The following is an 18,006-nucleotide window of genomic DNA, read 5'->3' on the forward strand; positions in this document are numbered from 1 at the left end:
ACCTGTCCTGTAAATGGGTTCGGATAAAAGATAGATAGAAAGGGCTGTGGTGGTAATTTCAGAGAAAGAAGCAGGAATCAGCGAATTGGGCGGGAGCAATAATTTGGAAGTACGATCTTTTTGGCTTTTTGGTATTTATTTATTTTTGTTTATTCACTACTGCTGTGCTGATGATTAATTCTTTGTATTTTTTATCATTATTTTTTTATAAAAAGAAGGGAATTCATTATAGGCTGTCTTCGGGTCAGGATTCTTTAAGGACTGACTTTTCTGACGACACTGACGTCTTGAATGAGAAGAAGGTAAGGAAAGGCAGAGGTAAGCACAGAGCACTTCTTTGCTGAAAGTTGCAACCATTAAATTTGATGGTGTGTATTTACTATGACGCCCCTTCCCAGCCTCAACAGCCACCGGTTCACTGCCACCATTGCCAGGTGTGGATTGCACTTTAAAATCCTCCTGCATTGCTACAGTTATCAGGGGTAGCTTTTCTTTTTTTATTATTTATTTTTTTACCATGAGTGTCTAAGTCATTTTACATTTACATCAATTAATCTTTTAAAACCTTAAAAATTAATAATTAGATAAGCTTTTAATAATTTTAAAATTTATAATATTTAATCTAGTAACTATTAAAAAATAAGTCTAAGATTTAATTAATTCAATCAGACATCTCACAATTAAAATAGCTTAGATGCGATGTAAGTTGTGTTATATATAGAAATATTTTCCCCAAGCATGTCCATAAAATAGTTTTAAAAGCCTCAAGACACTTTTAATCTTTTTTATATATATAGTTTTTTTTAAAGGATTTTCAAAAACAAAACCCTTAAAAATTTTACCAAACAGTTTTGAAATTGGCTTCCAGACCTAAATTTGGTGGTATTCATTAAATGTTGTTAGATAAAAATAAATTTAAAATAATTTTTTAATATGTGAAACAAAGATTTGATTTTCCAGTTATCTCTCCATAATAAGGTAAACAAATAGTTTGCTAATTGTATTGTTAATGCCTGTTTGGTGTTGCACTTCAACTTGTTTTTTTTATGAAAATTTAAGTTTTTTTTTTAATTTTAAAATAATATTTTTTAAAGTTTTTAAATTATTTTGATATATAAATATCAAAAATAAATTTTTTAAATAATAATAATAATAATAATAATACCAGCCTATCATCCTTTTAAAATAGAGATGATCATTTTCGGTTCGGTTTTTATAAAAAATAATAACTAAACCAAATTTTTTTTTAAAAAAAAAACCAAAATGAAACAGAAATCAGTTCAAACCGACCAGTTTCGATTTCGGTTCAGTTTTTTTTAAAAAAACCAATTCAGACTGATTTGACTTAATTTTTTCGTTTTAGCTCGTTTTTTTTTTTCCGATTTGGGTTTATTTTGATTTTTTCAGTTTCAGGTTTAAAAACTGAAACCGAACCGATTAGTTATTTTTAAAATTTTAATCTTTTTTTTTTCACAATTTAGTTTTTCTTTTTTTTTTAAAATTTTCTGAATTTAATTTATTTTTCAGTTTTTTTATTCACTTCTATTTTAAACCAACTAGTACGACAACACCCGAGTGTTTTTTTTTTTATCCGACCAAGCGTCGGTAAACTATCTAGCTTCACGCTATTTTAGTTAGAAACTACAGAAAAAGATCTTTTTGCGCTTCTCAAAGTTTTTTTTGTTTTTTTTTTCATGATCATGGGCTCATGGCGTTGATTCTACGAATCATCAATCCACGTGTCTGTCACTATCGATCAGAAATCTAATCATCAATGATCTTGACATGGCAATCCAAAATAAAAGAAGATCACATCTTGCTCTCACAATCTTCGAAACTGCCAGCATAAATTTTCTGTGCGTAGCTGAGTTGCCTAGGCTTATTATTAGAAATTTGAAAGCAGGACAGGAACATTAGTAGTTGCAGGAAAATATATTAAATATATATATTTTTAAAATTTATTTTTAATATAAACACAATAAAACAATCTAAACATAATTTTTTTTTTTTAAAAAAAAATTAAATATTTTCAAAAATACTTTCTTTCTAACCGAGCGGCTGTACAACTTAGAGGAACTAGAAGGTGAAGTGAAATTCACTCCATGAAAATGACCCCTACCGCCCATATCATGTGCCCCTTGAGGGATGAAAAAATACCTAACATACGATAAAGATACGGGTTTCATAGTAGTTTCGTACTATCATACAAGACAATGAACATGAGATCTGGAAAAAAAAATCGGTACAAAAGAATCTGATACAGAAACATAAAAAAATGGTGGTACAAGGAATCCTCTCTCATCATCAAACCCCTGACCAGAGCCTCTCTCTTATTCACAGTGACCCGTGACTCTTAATTTGTTGCCTGCGCAAAGAGATAGATATCATGATTTTGCATCATCACCAGCCAGCCCCACGAGACCTTCTCTAGCCTCAGCTCCAATCTCACCCGTCATTTTCTTTTCTTTGTCACATAACTTTTTATTTTTTTATAGTTTATATACTAGTATTGAAACCAATCTCACGGTCTCTTTGTAATGGCAGCCCTCCAACCAGTTTTTCCCATGGCTGTCTCTCTCTCCTTTTCCTTTGCTAGCTAGAGCCTATACTATTGTACTAGCATCACTATTCCTCTGTTGGTTTCTTCTGTTGTGACAGTGCTTGTATTTATCTAAAGTTGATTTCTCCTTATAAGAACTATCTCGCTTTGGTTAGGCTATAAAAGATGCCAAGTTCAGGTTCTTTCCTACGGCAGCTAAGTGGGAGGTCAGCATCTTGGAGGAGGAGTGCTAGCAACAGCAAGTATTGCACTGTTGAAGGTGGCTATAACTGTGAGAGAAGTTTGAAGCAAATGGAAGGGGCTTACATGTATGGTAATGACAATGCTGGTTTGGTTATGAGGAAAAGAGTGGTGGTGGTGGTGGATCAAACTTCACATTCCAAGCATGCAATGATGTGGGCATTGACTCATGTGGCTAACAAGGGTGATTTGCTCACTTTGCTTCACATTATCCCTCCTAGCGACATGGGCAGCGGTGAAAGAACATCTGATGCCTACTCTCCTTATCTTGCTAGTTCTCTTGGGTCACTTTGCAAGGCTAGCCGACCTGAGGTATGCTTTGTTTATGTTCAAGAAATCCCCCTCCCCTCTTTGCCATTTGTTGGGTCTAAAATTGAACTTGAGTTCTCTGCTGCATCACACAATTGTGATCTCTCTGTTTTTTTGTTTAGTTTTGTTTCTATTTGGCTCATCTCGTTTGCATTAGTGATAGATCCTGCCTAGTAAATTCCGCTCCTCCTCTCTTTCCTTTGAATGCTTGATCTTGAGTTCTCTGCTGCATCACAATTGTGATCTCTCTTTTTTTAGTTTTGTTTCTCGTTTGCATGAGTGACAGATCCCATGTTGTAAGAGAGTATCTTCTAGTTGTGTTCGATAGATCCTGCCTAGTAAACTCCGCTCCTCCTCTCTTTCCTTTGAATGCTTCTTGTGAGAGGGAATTCAGGTCCTTGTCACTTGGTTTAATTTACTTTTTAACTGCATGATATCCCTTCTTCAGCCTTGCATTGCACTCTCTTTCTCTTTCTTGGAGGGAGTAGGGGGGGCAATTTTAACTAGCTTGGTTTGTCTTTTCATCTGTCACTTTTACTTTCCAGAAAGGCACAGATGGATGTGGTGGGAGATTTTTCTGGCACTTTTTATCCTTATTTTCTCTTCTTTCCATTCATTTATTTATTTGGGAAAGAGAGATGTCACGATTCATGCCTTCGTTTTAAATCAGTCTTATGTTTGATCTGGGGCAATTTTCAGGTGGAAGTGGAAGCACTGGTGATTCAAGGACCCAAGCTGGGCACGGTAATGAGCCAGGTGAAGAAGCTAGAGGCTTCGGTGCTCGTCCTGGGTCAGAAAAGGCCCTCTACACTTATCAGCTGGTGGGTCCAACACTCCAACCTTCATATCTCTAAATTTTTTGGTCTCCGAATCTGTTTGATCCTTGACTTCTAACATCCACTGGTGAGATTTCTTGCAGCCTCTGTGGGACAAGCAGCAGCGAAGATTTTGTTCAACAGTGCATCAACAATGCAGAGTGCTTGACTGTCGGTGTAAGGAAGCAGAGCCAAGGCATGAGCGGGTACCTCATCACCACTAGAAGGCAGAAGGACTTCTGGCTCCTTGCTTAGGTTCATTTCAGAGGTTAATAACACTAGTTAGGTTAGATTCAATGTACTATTAGCGTCAAATCTCTCCGTAACCCCTTTAGCACTGACCAGTTCTTCCCCCTTTTCAATGTAATGCTATGAGAATCTCTCCACCCACGAAAGTAATTTTATTGTGGATAGCATTTAATGTTGCTCTATTTTATTTAACCCCCGAGATTGTTTGAGCTCGTCGATGCCCGTAAGGCGTCAATCTTGAAGGGCAAAACAAGCTATTCAAGCACTCCACACAAATCACCAGCTGTTATTGCTTGCAACTTGATGGCAAACGATTGTAGCTTCCTGATTTGTAAGGTGAGAAGTATTACAGGTGATGCAAATTCCGTCCCCGGCAACCAGTTTCATTACAGCATGCGATGGAGGTCAAGATAATGTGAAACTTTTCAGAGCTTGCCATTGTTGTGCTCTTGCATGGTGAGGCTATATGCAGATTGGGCAGTCATCAATTAACAGAGGAAAAGATACATAAAGGCTGATTTATCAAATATAAATAAATATTAGACCACTGGCCAAAAACTGAATGGTTTCTATTTCTCAGCGGGAAAAAGAACATATGTAAAATTTTGAGTGATCTAATGGAGGCTCACACGACAAAGTGAAGTTCTCATTCTTCTCTTCAATTCACCCCCTCCCTCCTGTGCCAACTGCGCAGAACCTCACTACCATGACCTCTCAATTAGACCTTGTCATCCAATTTGTCATTTACAAGGGGAAGTAATTCCATCCGACTCCTCGGAGTCCTGGGTGTTCGAGGAGTTCCTGGCGGTGGCTGCTGTTGGGAGAGCAAGTGCCTCACATACCCGTAGAATGTACACCCTACAAGTGTAATGGCACATCCAACAGCATTCATGACAGATATCGGGTTCCGGAATATCATCCAGGAAATTAGAACAGCAAATGCAACCTGTACACAATTAAGATTGGGGCACAGAGTATGCATATCAATACCATAGTTGCTTCCTGTTGCAAAACTGCAAGCTCAATGGAAGATCACGCAAAATAGTCTTTGGTGGAGAAGGATGCAACATAAATTCAAGTACACGTGAAAGCGAAAGAAACTGTCAATAAACTTGTAATGCATGCAACATCCAGGTGTGGTGTTGGATATTGATGAATACAACGAAAATGTGATTGCAAGATCAATTCTGTTGTAAAATTTTTTGAAGGTACTAAACAGCGTGCAGGTTCAAATCTTGAGACAGGTCATACTAGGTTAAGGGATGAAAAATTTTGGTCTCACCTTAAGATTTCCAGCAACATTAAATGTTACTGCAGTTGTGGAATGAATCACATAAAAGATGGAGAAGTTGAGACAAAAGGCCAGCAGCCCAGAGCTTAAAATGATGATGAGGGAAGACCAGACAGCTTCGTGGGTGTAAAACCAATTTATAACCCCGCTACCTTCAACCAAGATTGCTGGTAATCCCAAGATCATGGTTGCAAGAGGTGCCATGTAGTACACGGTGTTTATGCTAAGAAGGTACAGGAAAAATATATAAGAAAGGATCAGCCTGAATCTTGCAGAGATAAATCATGCAAACAATTTCACATGCAATCAAACCCACACATTGACAGTTTTCCGAAACAATTTTACAAACTTCAATTTTGCTTCATTATTTGCTAGGAATTAACAAGATCCTGGAATGTTTTGTAGTTGAGCATTAAGCTCCAGAACCAATCTAAGAGGATGCCCATCTTCAATTGTCTTAAACTGGTCAAAATGTGGAGTAGAGATGCCAAGCCACCAATGAACATAAATTCTTTTGGTATGATAAGGAGAGAAAGACCTTTTTCAACCTCCAACAAGTATTCAATTAGAAAAAAAAATCACACGGTGAGCTCCTCACCTGAAATCTGCAAATATGATACATGCCAGAAGTATATATGCTATAGCAAAGTTTTGTATACAAGTCTTGTGTGATTTAACCTGTAATAAACACAGGATGCCAATATATTGCAGGTAAAATGTAAGCCTAACTTGTATCACTTCCAAACAAAAGTATTGTACCCGTTCCAATTTCCATCACGTGTTCATAGCAAACATAAAGGGGAGCTCACAGTTAAAATGAGGCATGACATGTATAATCCCCATAACCCTTACAAATATTGGAAGTAGAGGAAACAGAAAGTTTTTAACTGAGAGTTCAATCAAAAACATGAAAGAAAAGAAATGGCTGATCTATTGCAATCCAATCTCTCATAAAGAAATGGACAGGTTGTGCCAGACTAGCAACACTGCAATTTCTACAGATTGGCATCATCTCTAAGCCTCATGAAAAATAGTCACCAAGTAAACATATACAAGACCGGTTTCACCTATAGAATCAGCAGCATGTTCTTTTGAGATCATTCAAGTCAGACACCATCACGGTGAAGTTTCCATGTTTCAAAGCATTTCACTGCTAGTATGCTATGTTGTAAATATAGGTATGCTACAACAGGAAACATACCATAATACAGATTTTAAAATTCAAATTTCAATGATACATGTATCACACATTACACAGGGAAATCCTGTAGTCAGCAATATAAAGTAACTGTTGATGCTTATCTTGCAGCTTCTCAAATAACTATTAAAGCCAGATGAAAGAGTTCCAATTAGAGGATTTCCAAGAAAATAAGAAATGAATGCAATAAAACAAGAAATGGAAAACTTTAAGAGCAAGTAAAGCAAAGGCTGACAAGAACAGAGACGCTACCTGTCAAATTTATATCCGTGCAGCAGAGATTCTGCAAGAATAGTCTTTGTTGAAGTAGCCAAACATCCAAATAAGGCAGCACAAAATCCGAACATATTAAAACTAAGCTCAGTAACTGATGTTAGAAGGATTCCTCCAACAATTGGCACCAAAGAAGCCCAAATTCGCCAGTCAAAATATTTTCTCCAAACTAGCCACTGTAAAACAACTGTCCAGCCATTGAAGATAAGACAAAATTATTGCATGACAACAAAAAAATACTGAGGATCAGGAAACATAAAAAAATAGCTTATTTATGTTGATGATTTCTGGGCCTGACCTGTGGTTGCAGGAGTAAATGACTTTATTGTCTGCATAAACGAAACTGGAATGAAACGTAAGCTCACATTCCCCAGCACTATGTTGATGCAAAACACAAATGACATGGGAAATATCCTTCGCCAGCGATCTTCAGGTTCAACCACTATCAATGGTTTGATCTTCAGAACCTTGATGACCACATATGCTCCAATGGATGAGCATATGAAATGGATGCAAGATACTGATAGCGGAAACTTGAAATCCAGTTTCTGTGAAAAGAAACAATTTCATATTAGAAGATCTCTGATGACACCCATAAACATCAAGCAAACTCCAGTTCCAGTACATAAACATTTGAGCTAAACACTGAGGAAATTTTTTCTGCCATTGACTGTCAAACCAACTGGAACAGAAAGGATGATAAGTAGGCTTTTAATAAGAGGGAGAGAAATAATTTAAAGAAGACTTGTCATGAGAAGGATTGTCAGAAAGGTCATCTGATTTTAGAATCAATACATGTGAAGGAGAGATAAGTTACCAGGAGCTCCCGTAATATTCAGGTCTATGTGGAGCATTGAAACTTTCTACTACACTCCATATATAAAATACAAAAACAGAAGGATTCTGCTAATTCATTACTGAATATAACTTCAATATCAGATTTAATAATAGTCACATCAACTGATTGTTCAAACTGAATTCACATAAAATAGTTGCTCAAAAAGAGGATAGCCATCCCCTCAGTCCAAAACAAATACAATCATAAGTTAACCAGAGCCCAAAAAATCCAATTTCTTTTCAAAGAAAATCAGAAAAAAAATGAATACAATTTCCTGCACATAGATTTGGAAAGCATAATCAGGTTTTTCAATCAATTAGCATAAATTCCACACCCTGTGATGAACATACATACAGAGTAGATCTGTTTTTTCAGTGTCCCATATAGGTTGGAGTATTGATCGAATTATGAAAAAGTGAAGCCATATCCCACCATCACAAACAGGCTTGAAAAAAATATGAAGAGGACAGGCAAGCTAATAAAACAGTGGCTAGCTCAATTATACCCACCACCACATAAGATGGTTTGTCTGTTTACAAAAAGTTCCAACAGGGTTTATCCCTTTTTCCATCAGTTGGTGAACTGTATGTGCCAAACATGCATATCAATCTACAACAGGAATTTTAATGATTTAATTAACTACCTTAGTGAATGTGCACATGGGAATTCAATTATTTAAATTACAGAAATAGCTGGAGAAAAAAAAAAACTGAATGTTTGTAGATACCTGCATATTAATACGCACCAAAGAAACTAAAAATAGAGGAATTTAATATACCATCCTTCACTAATAACATATACAGTTACAATTAGATTGATTAAACCCGAAAAAACAAATTTTTTTTTTTTTTAAAAAAAAAAAACAGATGCAAATATCTATACATACCTAAGAAAAAAAAAAATAGAGCATTGACATCAAGATTTAAGCTATAAAAAAATTAGAATTCCTGCAGAATTCAGCTTACCCGTCAAGCGAAATCGATAGATTACTCAATAAAACAGGGAAATTGAGCTAGCCGAGTTAACAAAATTCAGACTAATTACATTTAAAAATAGAATCAGGATAATTAATCATGAAGATGTGTAGGAAAAGAGGGAGAACAGACCTGGAAGATCCATTTGTTCATGATAATAACAGTAACATTGAAACCCCACCATTGGAGAATAGCGAGCAGAGATCTAAACACACTCCACTGAAAAATCACACTCTCCTCCATTTCGCAATCTGTATATTCTCTCAGAAAAAAAAGAAACCACAGAATTCACCTCAATTAAGAAATTTCACTTCTCCTCCCTTTCAAATAGCTGAATTCAAAATCAAAAGGAAGGATAGAGGAAGAGAAAGTGGAACCACGGTGACGCGGTCTTTAGGGAAATGAGAGAGGTGGAAAGGGAAACTAATTAACAAACCCTAATTAGTGAGGAAGAAGTAATAAGAAGGTGAGGATGAGGGCGTAACGGAGCAGGCAGCTCTTCTTCCATGTGATTACTGCTTAAGCTCTTTGGGTTTTAAAACTTCTTCGTTGAATATTAAACGTCTCTCTCTCTCTCTCTCTCTCTCTCGTGTGTTTATTATATGAACTAACAAAACATTGTCTGTTTTTCCTAGTATCAACTACTAAGTGCTGTTCCGTTTCAAAGTATCTTTTCTTTTATATAAAAACGTATTAAAATATTATTTTTTTTATATTTTAAAATTTATTATATTAAAATAATCTAAATATATATAAAAAAATTAATTCAAAAAAATTATTTTTTTAAATAGCAAAACTACTGCACCAAACAAGCCTTGAGTATATTTTTTAATATATAAAAATAATATTCTAACCCATGTAGGTTTCCAAATATTTCACTTTGGACCCAATCATTTAAAACTTTTCAATGCCATATAATAGTAATGAATTAAAGGGGAATACTAAAACCTTAGGTAATGCTGGGGATGAAATTGGTTTCCAAAGATTACATTTTTTATTATATATTTAATAAAATAATGCAGTTAACCATCAAGTGAGAATAAATAAACTGCAAAAACAAGAGCATTTCCTTAATATTTAATTATTAATTGATAGATAACTAAAATGGAACTTATGAGAAATCTCAAGGGTGATATTGAAAAATGTTCATCTCTATAAGCTGAGCTGCCGACGTGGAATATTAGTGCTCTATATATTTTTTTTTGTTGTGTGTGTGTGACTGTGTGTATGTATTTTTTTTTTTTTTTTTTTTAACTTTAAACATCTTAATCAGTTTACGTATATTTTAACTAATTCTAATCTTAAGGGATTTTGAAATTAATAATAAGATAAATATGTAATAACTTCTGAGATTTGTAACACTCAAATTAATAATTTTTAAAAATAAATTTAGAAAAAATATATTGTGTATTTATTTTTCTTGCTATTTATTATAAAAATATATGTTTTACTTAAAATTAATTTTTTTAGTATTTTTTTATTATTTTGATGTCATTATATAAAAAGTAATTCTTAATTTTTTTTTAATATATTTATAAATAAAAATTAATTTAAAAAATAACTATTACACAACTCAAACGCGCACTATCATGAACATAAAGAGGGTTCGCCCCACGATAAATTGAATTGGAATAGCAGCCATTGAATCCATTGACTTTTTGGTGGCGTTGACTGGAATTTATACCTCCACTGGTTAGGTTTGGCATCCCTAATTTTTTTTTTTTGGTAGGCTGGTACGTTTAATTTTGTATTCAAAGAGTTTATGCAGGGGTGGCTCTTTCTGTGGGACACGAGGTGGTGGTTTGTATGTTGGGAGATGGTTGTAACATCTGTGATCAGATGATAGGTTACACACTTGCTGTAGGTCTCGGTTTTTTTGCGTGTAAAAAGGGAGAAATAACCTTTTACATTAATCGTGTTCTTAAAATTTCCTTTTAAAAAAAAAAAAATTTTAAATTATTTTTATATACTGATTCAATGATGATAAAAATACATTTTAAAAACATAAAAAATATATACTTCCTCCCAAAAGAACGAGCGCAAGAACCGGCTTTCTTTCTTTAATGCTTCATTTATATTGGTATTGAAACTGACCTAAGCGATATGATGATGGACTTTGATGTTTGGATTTGTATTTTAAAAATTTTAATTTTTTTAATTTTTTAGTTTTAAATTAATATTTTTTAATGTTTTTAAATTATTTTGATGTGTTGATATAAAAAATAATTTTTTTAAAATTAAAAAGAATATTATTTTAATATATTTTTTTAATAAAATATACTTTAAAAAACAATTGCAGTTATACTCTCACAACAAATATAGTTAAAGGAGCACTAAAAAAGGAAGTTGTAATGCATTTGAGTTACAGATGTGGCTGTTACATCCGAAATTCGTAACATTATTGTGAGTTTTGCCTAATTTAGGACTATTTCTATAGTATTCTTCTTCTATATTTTTGTTTTTAAATCTCATGAAAACATGAAACCGATTTATTTATATCTCTAATTGATGTGTTGTTTAATTCTTTCATCTTCAAGAAACGTAAAAAATCGATAGCTGATAATTGTCAAGAGATTTAAAACAAGAATTGTGATGGTGATTCTTGGCTTTTATTTTTTAAAAAAATGGAAAAAACAAGGGACACAACGCAATACCCTAATGATTAATAATCGAAATTGTCATTATAAAATATATGATCAATTTGGTTCCGATGGAGAAGTCATTATCCGAGTGCTAAATATTACCAAATTAAAAAAAAAAGAATTAAATAAAAAAAATTGAAATAATAAGGATCGGATTCAACATAAAAATAAAATAAATAAAATGATGAAGGATAAAATTAAAAAATAAAAATTAATTAAAAAAATAATATAAAAAATAACAATTAAAAAATAATGATCAAATATAATTTGAAAAACAAATTAAATTAAAATTTAAGGGGTGATATTGAAAAGTTTTTATAAAAAATAAATATAAAATAATAAAAAATTAATTAAAAAAAATAAAAACTATTACTAAAATAAGTAAGTTGACCATAGTAACCTGTATTTAGTGGAGGGGTGCAAAAAGATAATTTGACTATAATAATTTATATCTAGTGCTACAATGAAAATCACATGCGCATGAGCTACCTTTTCTCTATGTATACTTCTCTCTCTCTCTCTCTCTCTCTCTCTCTCTATATATATATATATATATTATATATATATATTAAAAAAATATTACTCAATTGATTTTTATTTTTTTTTCTTTATTTTTTTAGTTGACCTAAAAAAAACTTATAACAACTTTTAAATACTTATATTTTCTCATTGGTAAAGTATTTTATTGTTGTAATCAATTTTTCTTATATTACTATCATTGTAAACTTTTTTTAAAAATGTAATTATGATTATAAAAAAAATAAAAATATGTAATTCTATTAATGTTAAGAAATAACAAAACAATTTTAAAATACAAAACAATGAATTCCAGTTTTTTAAAAATAATAATTAAAATGATACAAAAAAAAAGAATAATGATAATCTTAGTTTCAAGAAAACAAAAATACCAAACTTTTAAATATATTATGTGGATATTATAGGGGATAGGTGGAGAAATTGACCTATCATACACACACACACACACTACGCGGGTTAATTGTTAGGTAGCTGAAAACCACCCATTCGTGAAGATTCTCCTCAATGTGCAGTCTGTCATTCGTCGAGCACAACTTCATTTGAGTGTCTGATTATTTTTTATTTTAAAAGTATTTTAAAAAAAAATTATTTTTTTTATTTTTTAATTAATTTTAAATTAATATATTTTTAATATTTTTAAATCATTTTGATGTGCTGATTTCAAAAATAATTTTTAAAAAATAAAAAAATATCATTATCATGTATTTTAGCACAAAAAGTTATTTGAAAAGTAACCACAACTATACTGCCAAACAAGTACGAAAGGATGTAGCTTAATTGACCTGGTTTTTGGTTTGTTTTATAGAAATCACTAGTTCGAGTTTTATAAATCTCATAACTACTAGAGATTTACATGATCGTTAACTTCAGGATCCGTAAAATTAGTGAAGATACACACAAACTGGTCCAGATACACATATTAATTAAAAAAAAAAAAAAAAACAAAGGAGTCGATAGGGAGAGGTTTTTTTATGAGATTAAATGTAGCTTCCGTGCACTGATCATCACTCACTATCCACGAAACATCATCACACAAACAATATAGCCAGAAACATCAGTCAGTTTTCACAATTCAGAGTGATTCATACATGTGGGTGAGAGAGGGTAAAGCTTGCATTTCAGCTGCTGGAAAGCAAGCAAGTGATATTTTCACACACACACACACATCGGAATTGATTAAGTTTATAATATTCATCACGACAGAATACAGTGAGCATTTTACATGTTGGTGCCAAGTCCATCCACATAGTATGCATCTGAGTACAGTGAACCTAATTAAGCTCTCAAAGCCTGCGTCACCATGATCGGCTAAACGAGTGGATTATGTCTAGACATTTTTCATTTCACACTTTATACTTCATAATATCTCAAAAAATACAAGGAACTTAGAAATAAAAGTTTTAGATAATTGGCCTCACAATCTCATCCACTCTTTTTAGTTAAAATAGTTGATATCTTATACCTGTTGCGTAGGCCAAAATGACTTTATAACTAGTACCTATAAACGATTTTTTTTAGTGGAGGTGGAGACTTTGATGTTTAAATAAGTATTTTTTTGGAGAGAGAAAATACAATAATATTATAGAGAGGGATACTTTGATAATATATATACAATAAAGAATGAAGATTATGAACCTCTGTTTTAAAGGTCTCATGGTATATTTATAGCCCATAAGTTGTTTTTTGGTGAAAATAAGGGCTTGGAGTGTAATTTTACCATAATAATATTTAATGAAAGATAAATATCTTTTACATCTATATTAATGTTTGATGAAAATATGATGGATATTTGAATGACTTTTACACATTTAAAAGGTATATAGAAATTATGGTTCAAGACGTTAAATGTAGCTGAGTCCATGGTAGCTAGCTCTTCCTCTAGGCTATACCCAAGGGAGGTGGGTCCTTCCCTTGATGAGCTTAAAGGAGACTGGGTTCTTGGGAGGAGAGTCATCCCTTTGAACGTGTATAATGAAGAATGTTCATTCTCATAGAGGATGGTTTGGTCATTTTCATTGGCGTGTTTAAAGAGAATGATTATTTCCATGAACGTGTCTAGAAAGGATGATCATTTCTTCGTGCATGTGCGGAGCTTGACACACCACAAAGACTTGCGTGCTTGAGGCTTGTCATACCATCAAGTTTAATCGTGGTTAAGTTTAACTAGCATCAAACATGATATATCTTCTTTGAAGCGTGTTTATATTTTAAAAAATTTATATTTATAATTTTTTTAATTCAATATTTTTAAAAAAAGATGTACTGATAAAAACTCAATTAACCGTGAATACAATTCAAAATTTTATAAACCAGAAAACGAAAGCGATTTTTTTTTTTTTTTTCACTCGCTGTGGCACCCCTCCTGTTCTGCTTCTGAATCGATATCATTAGTGATTTGATCCGGAGGTTTTCATTATACCACTGACCACTCAACCGTTGAGTTGAACTTGGAAAAGCCTAAAACTCAGCTGGCACACCGAGTTTTGAATAAATGAGATTACGAACCTTTTCTTCGCTTATACACGATCTATATTATAGCTTATCTCTTGTCTTCTATCTACGTTTCCATGGCTTCCATTTTCCCGAAACAATCCATTCGCTCACGAATGCTTTTACCACCGTCGAATCGTCAAACCATTTGTGACGCCACATTGTCCTCACATGGCAGACCAAGAACTAAAGCATGGATAGTTGATGAAGGAATTGATATCTCAGGAGAAACACGTTAAGGTTCCATAATAATGGCGATGACAGAAGACCCGAAAGGTCTTCGACAATGGTCAGCTGAAAATCACGCGTGAGAAGAAAAACATACAGCCCGTTTTTTCCAAGCTTGGGTCTTAAAAACTGTCGTTTTCCAAGTGAACGCCCAAGGACATATTGCTGCAGCTGGCCAGCTGCAATAACGTCGCAAATATCCACTGCACCGGAAGAAATTTCCTCGGAAACACCCACGAAGGCTGATCTCCTCTGAGACTCAACACGATAGCGACCTGTTCAAACGCCGGGGACATCTTGTTCCATCCTTTTCTGTCAATTATTTAGGCATGATACCCGAAAACTGGGCCACTCTTCATTTCAACTGGGGCCACTCTTCATTTCAACTGGGCCGAGCTAATGGCTTTTTAATTGTCATTCCAAAGCAGTTTTGTTAAAAGCACATGAATCGCAGCCTCAGAGTCAGAGTCACTTGCAGATCCATCATACGAAGTGCCATTTGATTAAGGTACGTTGTTTATTAGTTCGAAAATAGGTTTTTTTAGAAAATAAATTTTTTAAAAATAAATTATGAAAAAATGAATTATTTTTTATGTTTGATAGTATAATAAAAAATAAGTTGGAAAACACTTTCCAGTGTTTGATTATATCATGGAAAATAAGCTGGAAAACACTTTCCAGTGTTTGATTATATCATGGAAAATAAGCTGGAAAATAACTTATTAATATTTTAATTTTTTCAAGTTTATTAAAATAATAAGGAACAAATTTTATAAATTTAAAAGTTGAATGATAATAAAATTAAAAAAAATTTCATAAATTATCTCAAATAAAATAAATAATGATCAAAATAATAGAGATCAAATTAAAAAAATTAAAAAAATGAAAGATGAAGAAATTATAATAATAATAATTAACATTTCATAAATTATTTCAAATAAAATAAATAACAATCAAAAGAATAAGGATCAAATTTTGATAGATAAACAAATGATAAGGAAAAAGTAAATAATAATTATAAAAATAAAGACCAAAGTTAATATAAAATTAAATTTTAAGAGTTTAAATTGAAAAATAAATATTCGAAACAAAATATATATAGTAATCAAAAGTTTGAGGACCAAATTTGATATAATCAGCAAACAATATGACATTTCTAAATTTTTCACAACTTTCAAAAAGTGTTTTCTGTCCAAATTTTTTCAGGAAAACACTTTTATGAAAACCAAGTAAAATTTATATTTGACTGAAAAATATTTTTCAATAATCAATTTTTTTAATGACAAAAAAATTAAAAAGATAATTTTTTAAAAATTTATTTTCAGAAAACATACATAACCTAAAAATCACTAAAAGTGACGGAGAAAGTTGAGAATTGCTTGGAAATGGAAATCGTTTCGTTGAGCTCAGCTTAAATTTTTGTAACATAATTGTAAAGCATAATGCTCTAAATTTTGCAATTTGATAGTACTACTGAACTTGAACAAAAAATCTCGCATTTCAACATACACGATAGATATTAGTTTCAATGCAACAAAAGCCTGGCTTGGTTGAACAGCCATCTAAATAATTCAATAATATTAATTCCAGTTCTCTGCACTAATTACCTAGCTCAAAACAATTCCTAATCAAATCAAATGACATCCTTGCTGATGATTTTCCAATTCCTCGCCCCCAAACATCTGCCCGAATCATTTGAATAAGCATGTTTGAACTTCAAAACATCACCGGTTTCAATCCCCTAGCCATGTGTTCCCGATCCTTTTGCTTAGAATAACTCAGTGTAAAGAGCCGCTGCTGCAAATTCTGATGATCAAGACAGGAGCACTCGAAACAGAACTAAGCAGAAGGAATTGGTTGAATTTAACAACATGAATAGGGGTGATAAAGCTAAGGATTCTGCTAAATCAAAATCCAGTCAGTTGAAGTGTGCAGGCTAAAGTTCCAGCCCTGAGAACAGAAGCGTTATTGGTGGTCATTCATACAAGACTGGGCAGGTAAGAAGGCTCACCGGAGACAAAATATTTGCTGGTCAATTATGAATAAATGGTGTGTAAAGATACGCTTCTCCGGACTCAAGGGATGATCATGTCTGTTGATGAATACACTGAGAAGTTTCATGATCTAATAGTAAAGGAGTCAGATTATAGAAACTAATCAAAATACCTTCCATTATGTCTCAAATTTCGACACTGCAATGGTGTCCAGTCATATATTTTTCTCCACACTTAGAGCACAGACCTAATCTTCCTCTTTGTTTACACAATGTTTTTGATTGTTTAGTATTGGCCATTCTTTGACTGAACAAAAAGCTTAGTGTAAGAGTTACGTGTTGCCATTCCAAAGCTGTAAACTAGATTACTCTCCTACAAGACTCTGCTTCTCTTGGCCACTGTATTAATGGACTCATCTTGCTATTTAACAATATTGTAGGCTTGAAGATCTTCACTATTGATCTGATATCATCATCTAGCCCACTTATAAAACTTGAAATGTAATATGATTCTCGTCGGGAAGGGCTCAAAGCATTTATTAAAGGTTCGAGTTCTTCAAATCTTCCCACATACTCATCCACACTCTTGTCTTGTGCTAACTTATTGAATTCTTTCACCGTATCTTTTTTATTGCCAAATATTTTATGAATTCCTCTTCGCTCTCTAAATTTTCTCCTTCATACAAGAATCCCTCGTGCAAAATTTCTACCTTACCATCCAAGTACAATGATGCTAACTTAACCCATTATTGTACAGGTACGTAGTTTAACTTGAGGAATTTCTTGTATTTACGTATCCTCGTACGATTCTCTCATTGGAAATTTGGAAGATCAATCATATGATGCCTCACTCGTGCTACTTCTTGGTTGCAAGAACAATCCACTCCTTGATTCACAAGTCCATTTCTTCGTGGATTCACCCTTTGAATAAATTGTGGTGTTCACTCTTTTAGGCACCGTTTTGAGAATAAGTTTTAACATATTTTTTTGTTATTTTTTTTTGGTTAAAATTTGATTTTTTTATTTTAATTATTTTAACAAATTAATATTAAAAATAAATTTTAAAAAATATAAAATATTATATTAATATTTTTTAAATAAAAAATATTCTAAAAAATAACTATAACTACGCTACCTAAAACAAACATGACTTCTAGAGTTAGCCTTCGACATAGTTATTATGGCGTCTAATTATTATGGCTTCCAAGTATGAGTTGAAGTGATTAAGCTTCTTACCATGCTCATGTGTAGTCTTGAAGAGGTGTTGAATTTGTTCATCAACCTTCCTCCCATGGTCCTCTGGAACCTTCATCTTGTTGTTTTCCACCATTGCTGACATCTCAGGAACAAAAGCAACCTTTCCAAAGAA

General features: G+C 32.8%; 2 protein-coding genes across 2 annotated transcripts; one reads left to right on the plus strand and one right to left on the minus strand.

The window, feature by feature from the left end:
• Positions 1–2,281: 2,281 nt before the first annotated feature.
• On the plus strand, positions 2,282–4,349 carry LOC118029301 (uncharacterized). Its single transcript, XM_035033160.2, has 3 exons — positions 2,282–3,112; positions 3,809–3,930; positions 4,029–4,349. Exons 1-3 carry the CDS (start codon positions 2,726–2,728, stop codon positions 4,177–4,179), a joined length of 660 nt encoding a protein of 219 aa, XP_034889051.1. The 5' UTR covers positions 2,282–2,725; the 3' UTR covers positions 4,180–4,349.
• Positions 4,350–4,677: 328 nt separating this feature from the next.
• Positions 4,678–9,370, minus strand: LOC118029300 (UDP-galactose transporter 1). Its single transcript, XM_035033159.2, has 5 exons — positions 8,880–9,370; positions 7,234–7,483; positions 6,915–7,122; positions 5,456–5,687; positions 4,678–5,119 (listed from the first exon to the last, which is right to left on the minus strand). The coding sequence occupies exons 1-5, from the start codon at positions 8,988–8,990 to the stop codon at positions 4,892–4,894; spliced, it is 1,029 nt and encodes a 342-aa protein (XP_034889050.1). The 5' UTR covers positions 8,991–9,370; the 3' UTR covers positions 4,678–4,891.
• Between the last annotated feature and the right edge of the window lie 8,636 nt (positions 9,371–18,006).

The sequence above is a fragment of the Populus alba genome, chromosome 5 (assembly GCF_005239225.2).
Source record: "Populus alba chromosome 5, ASM523922v2, whole genome shotgun sequence".
Classification (NCBI taxonomy): Eukaryota; Viridiplantae; Streptophyta; class Magnoliopsida; order Malpighiales; family Salicaceae; genus Populus; species Populus alba.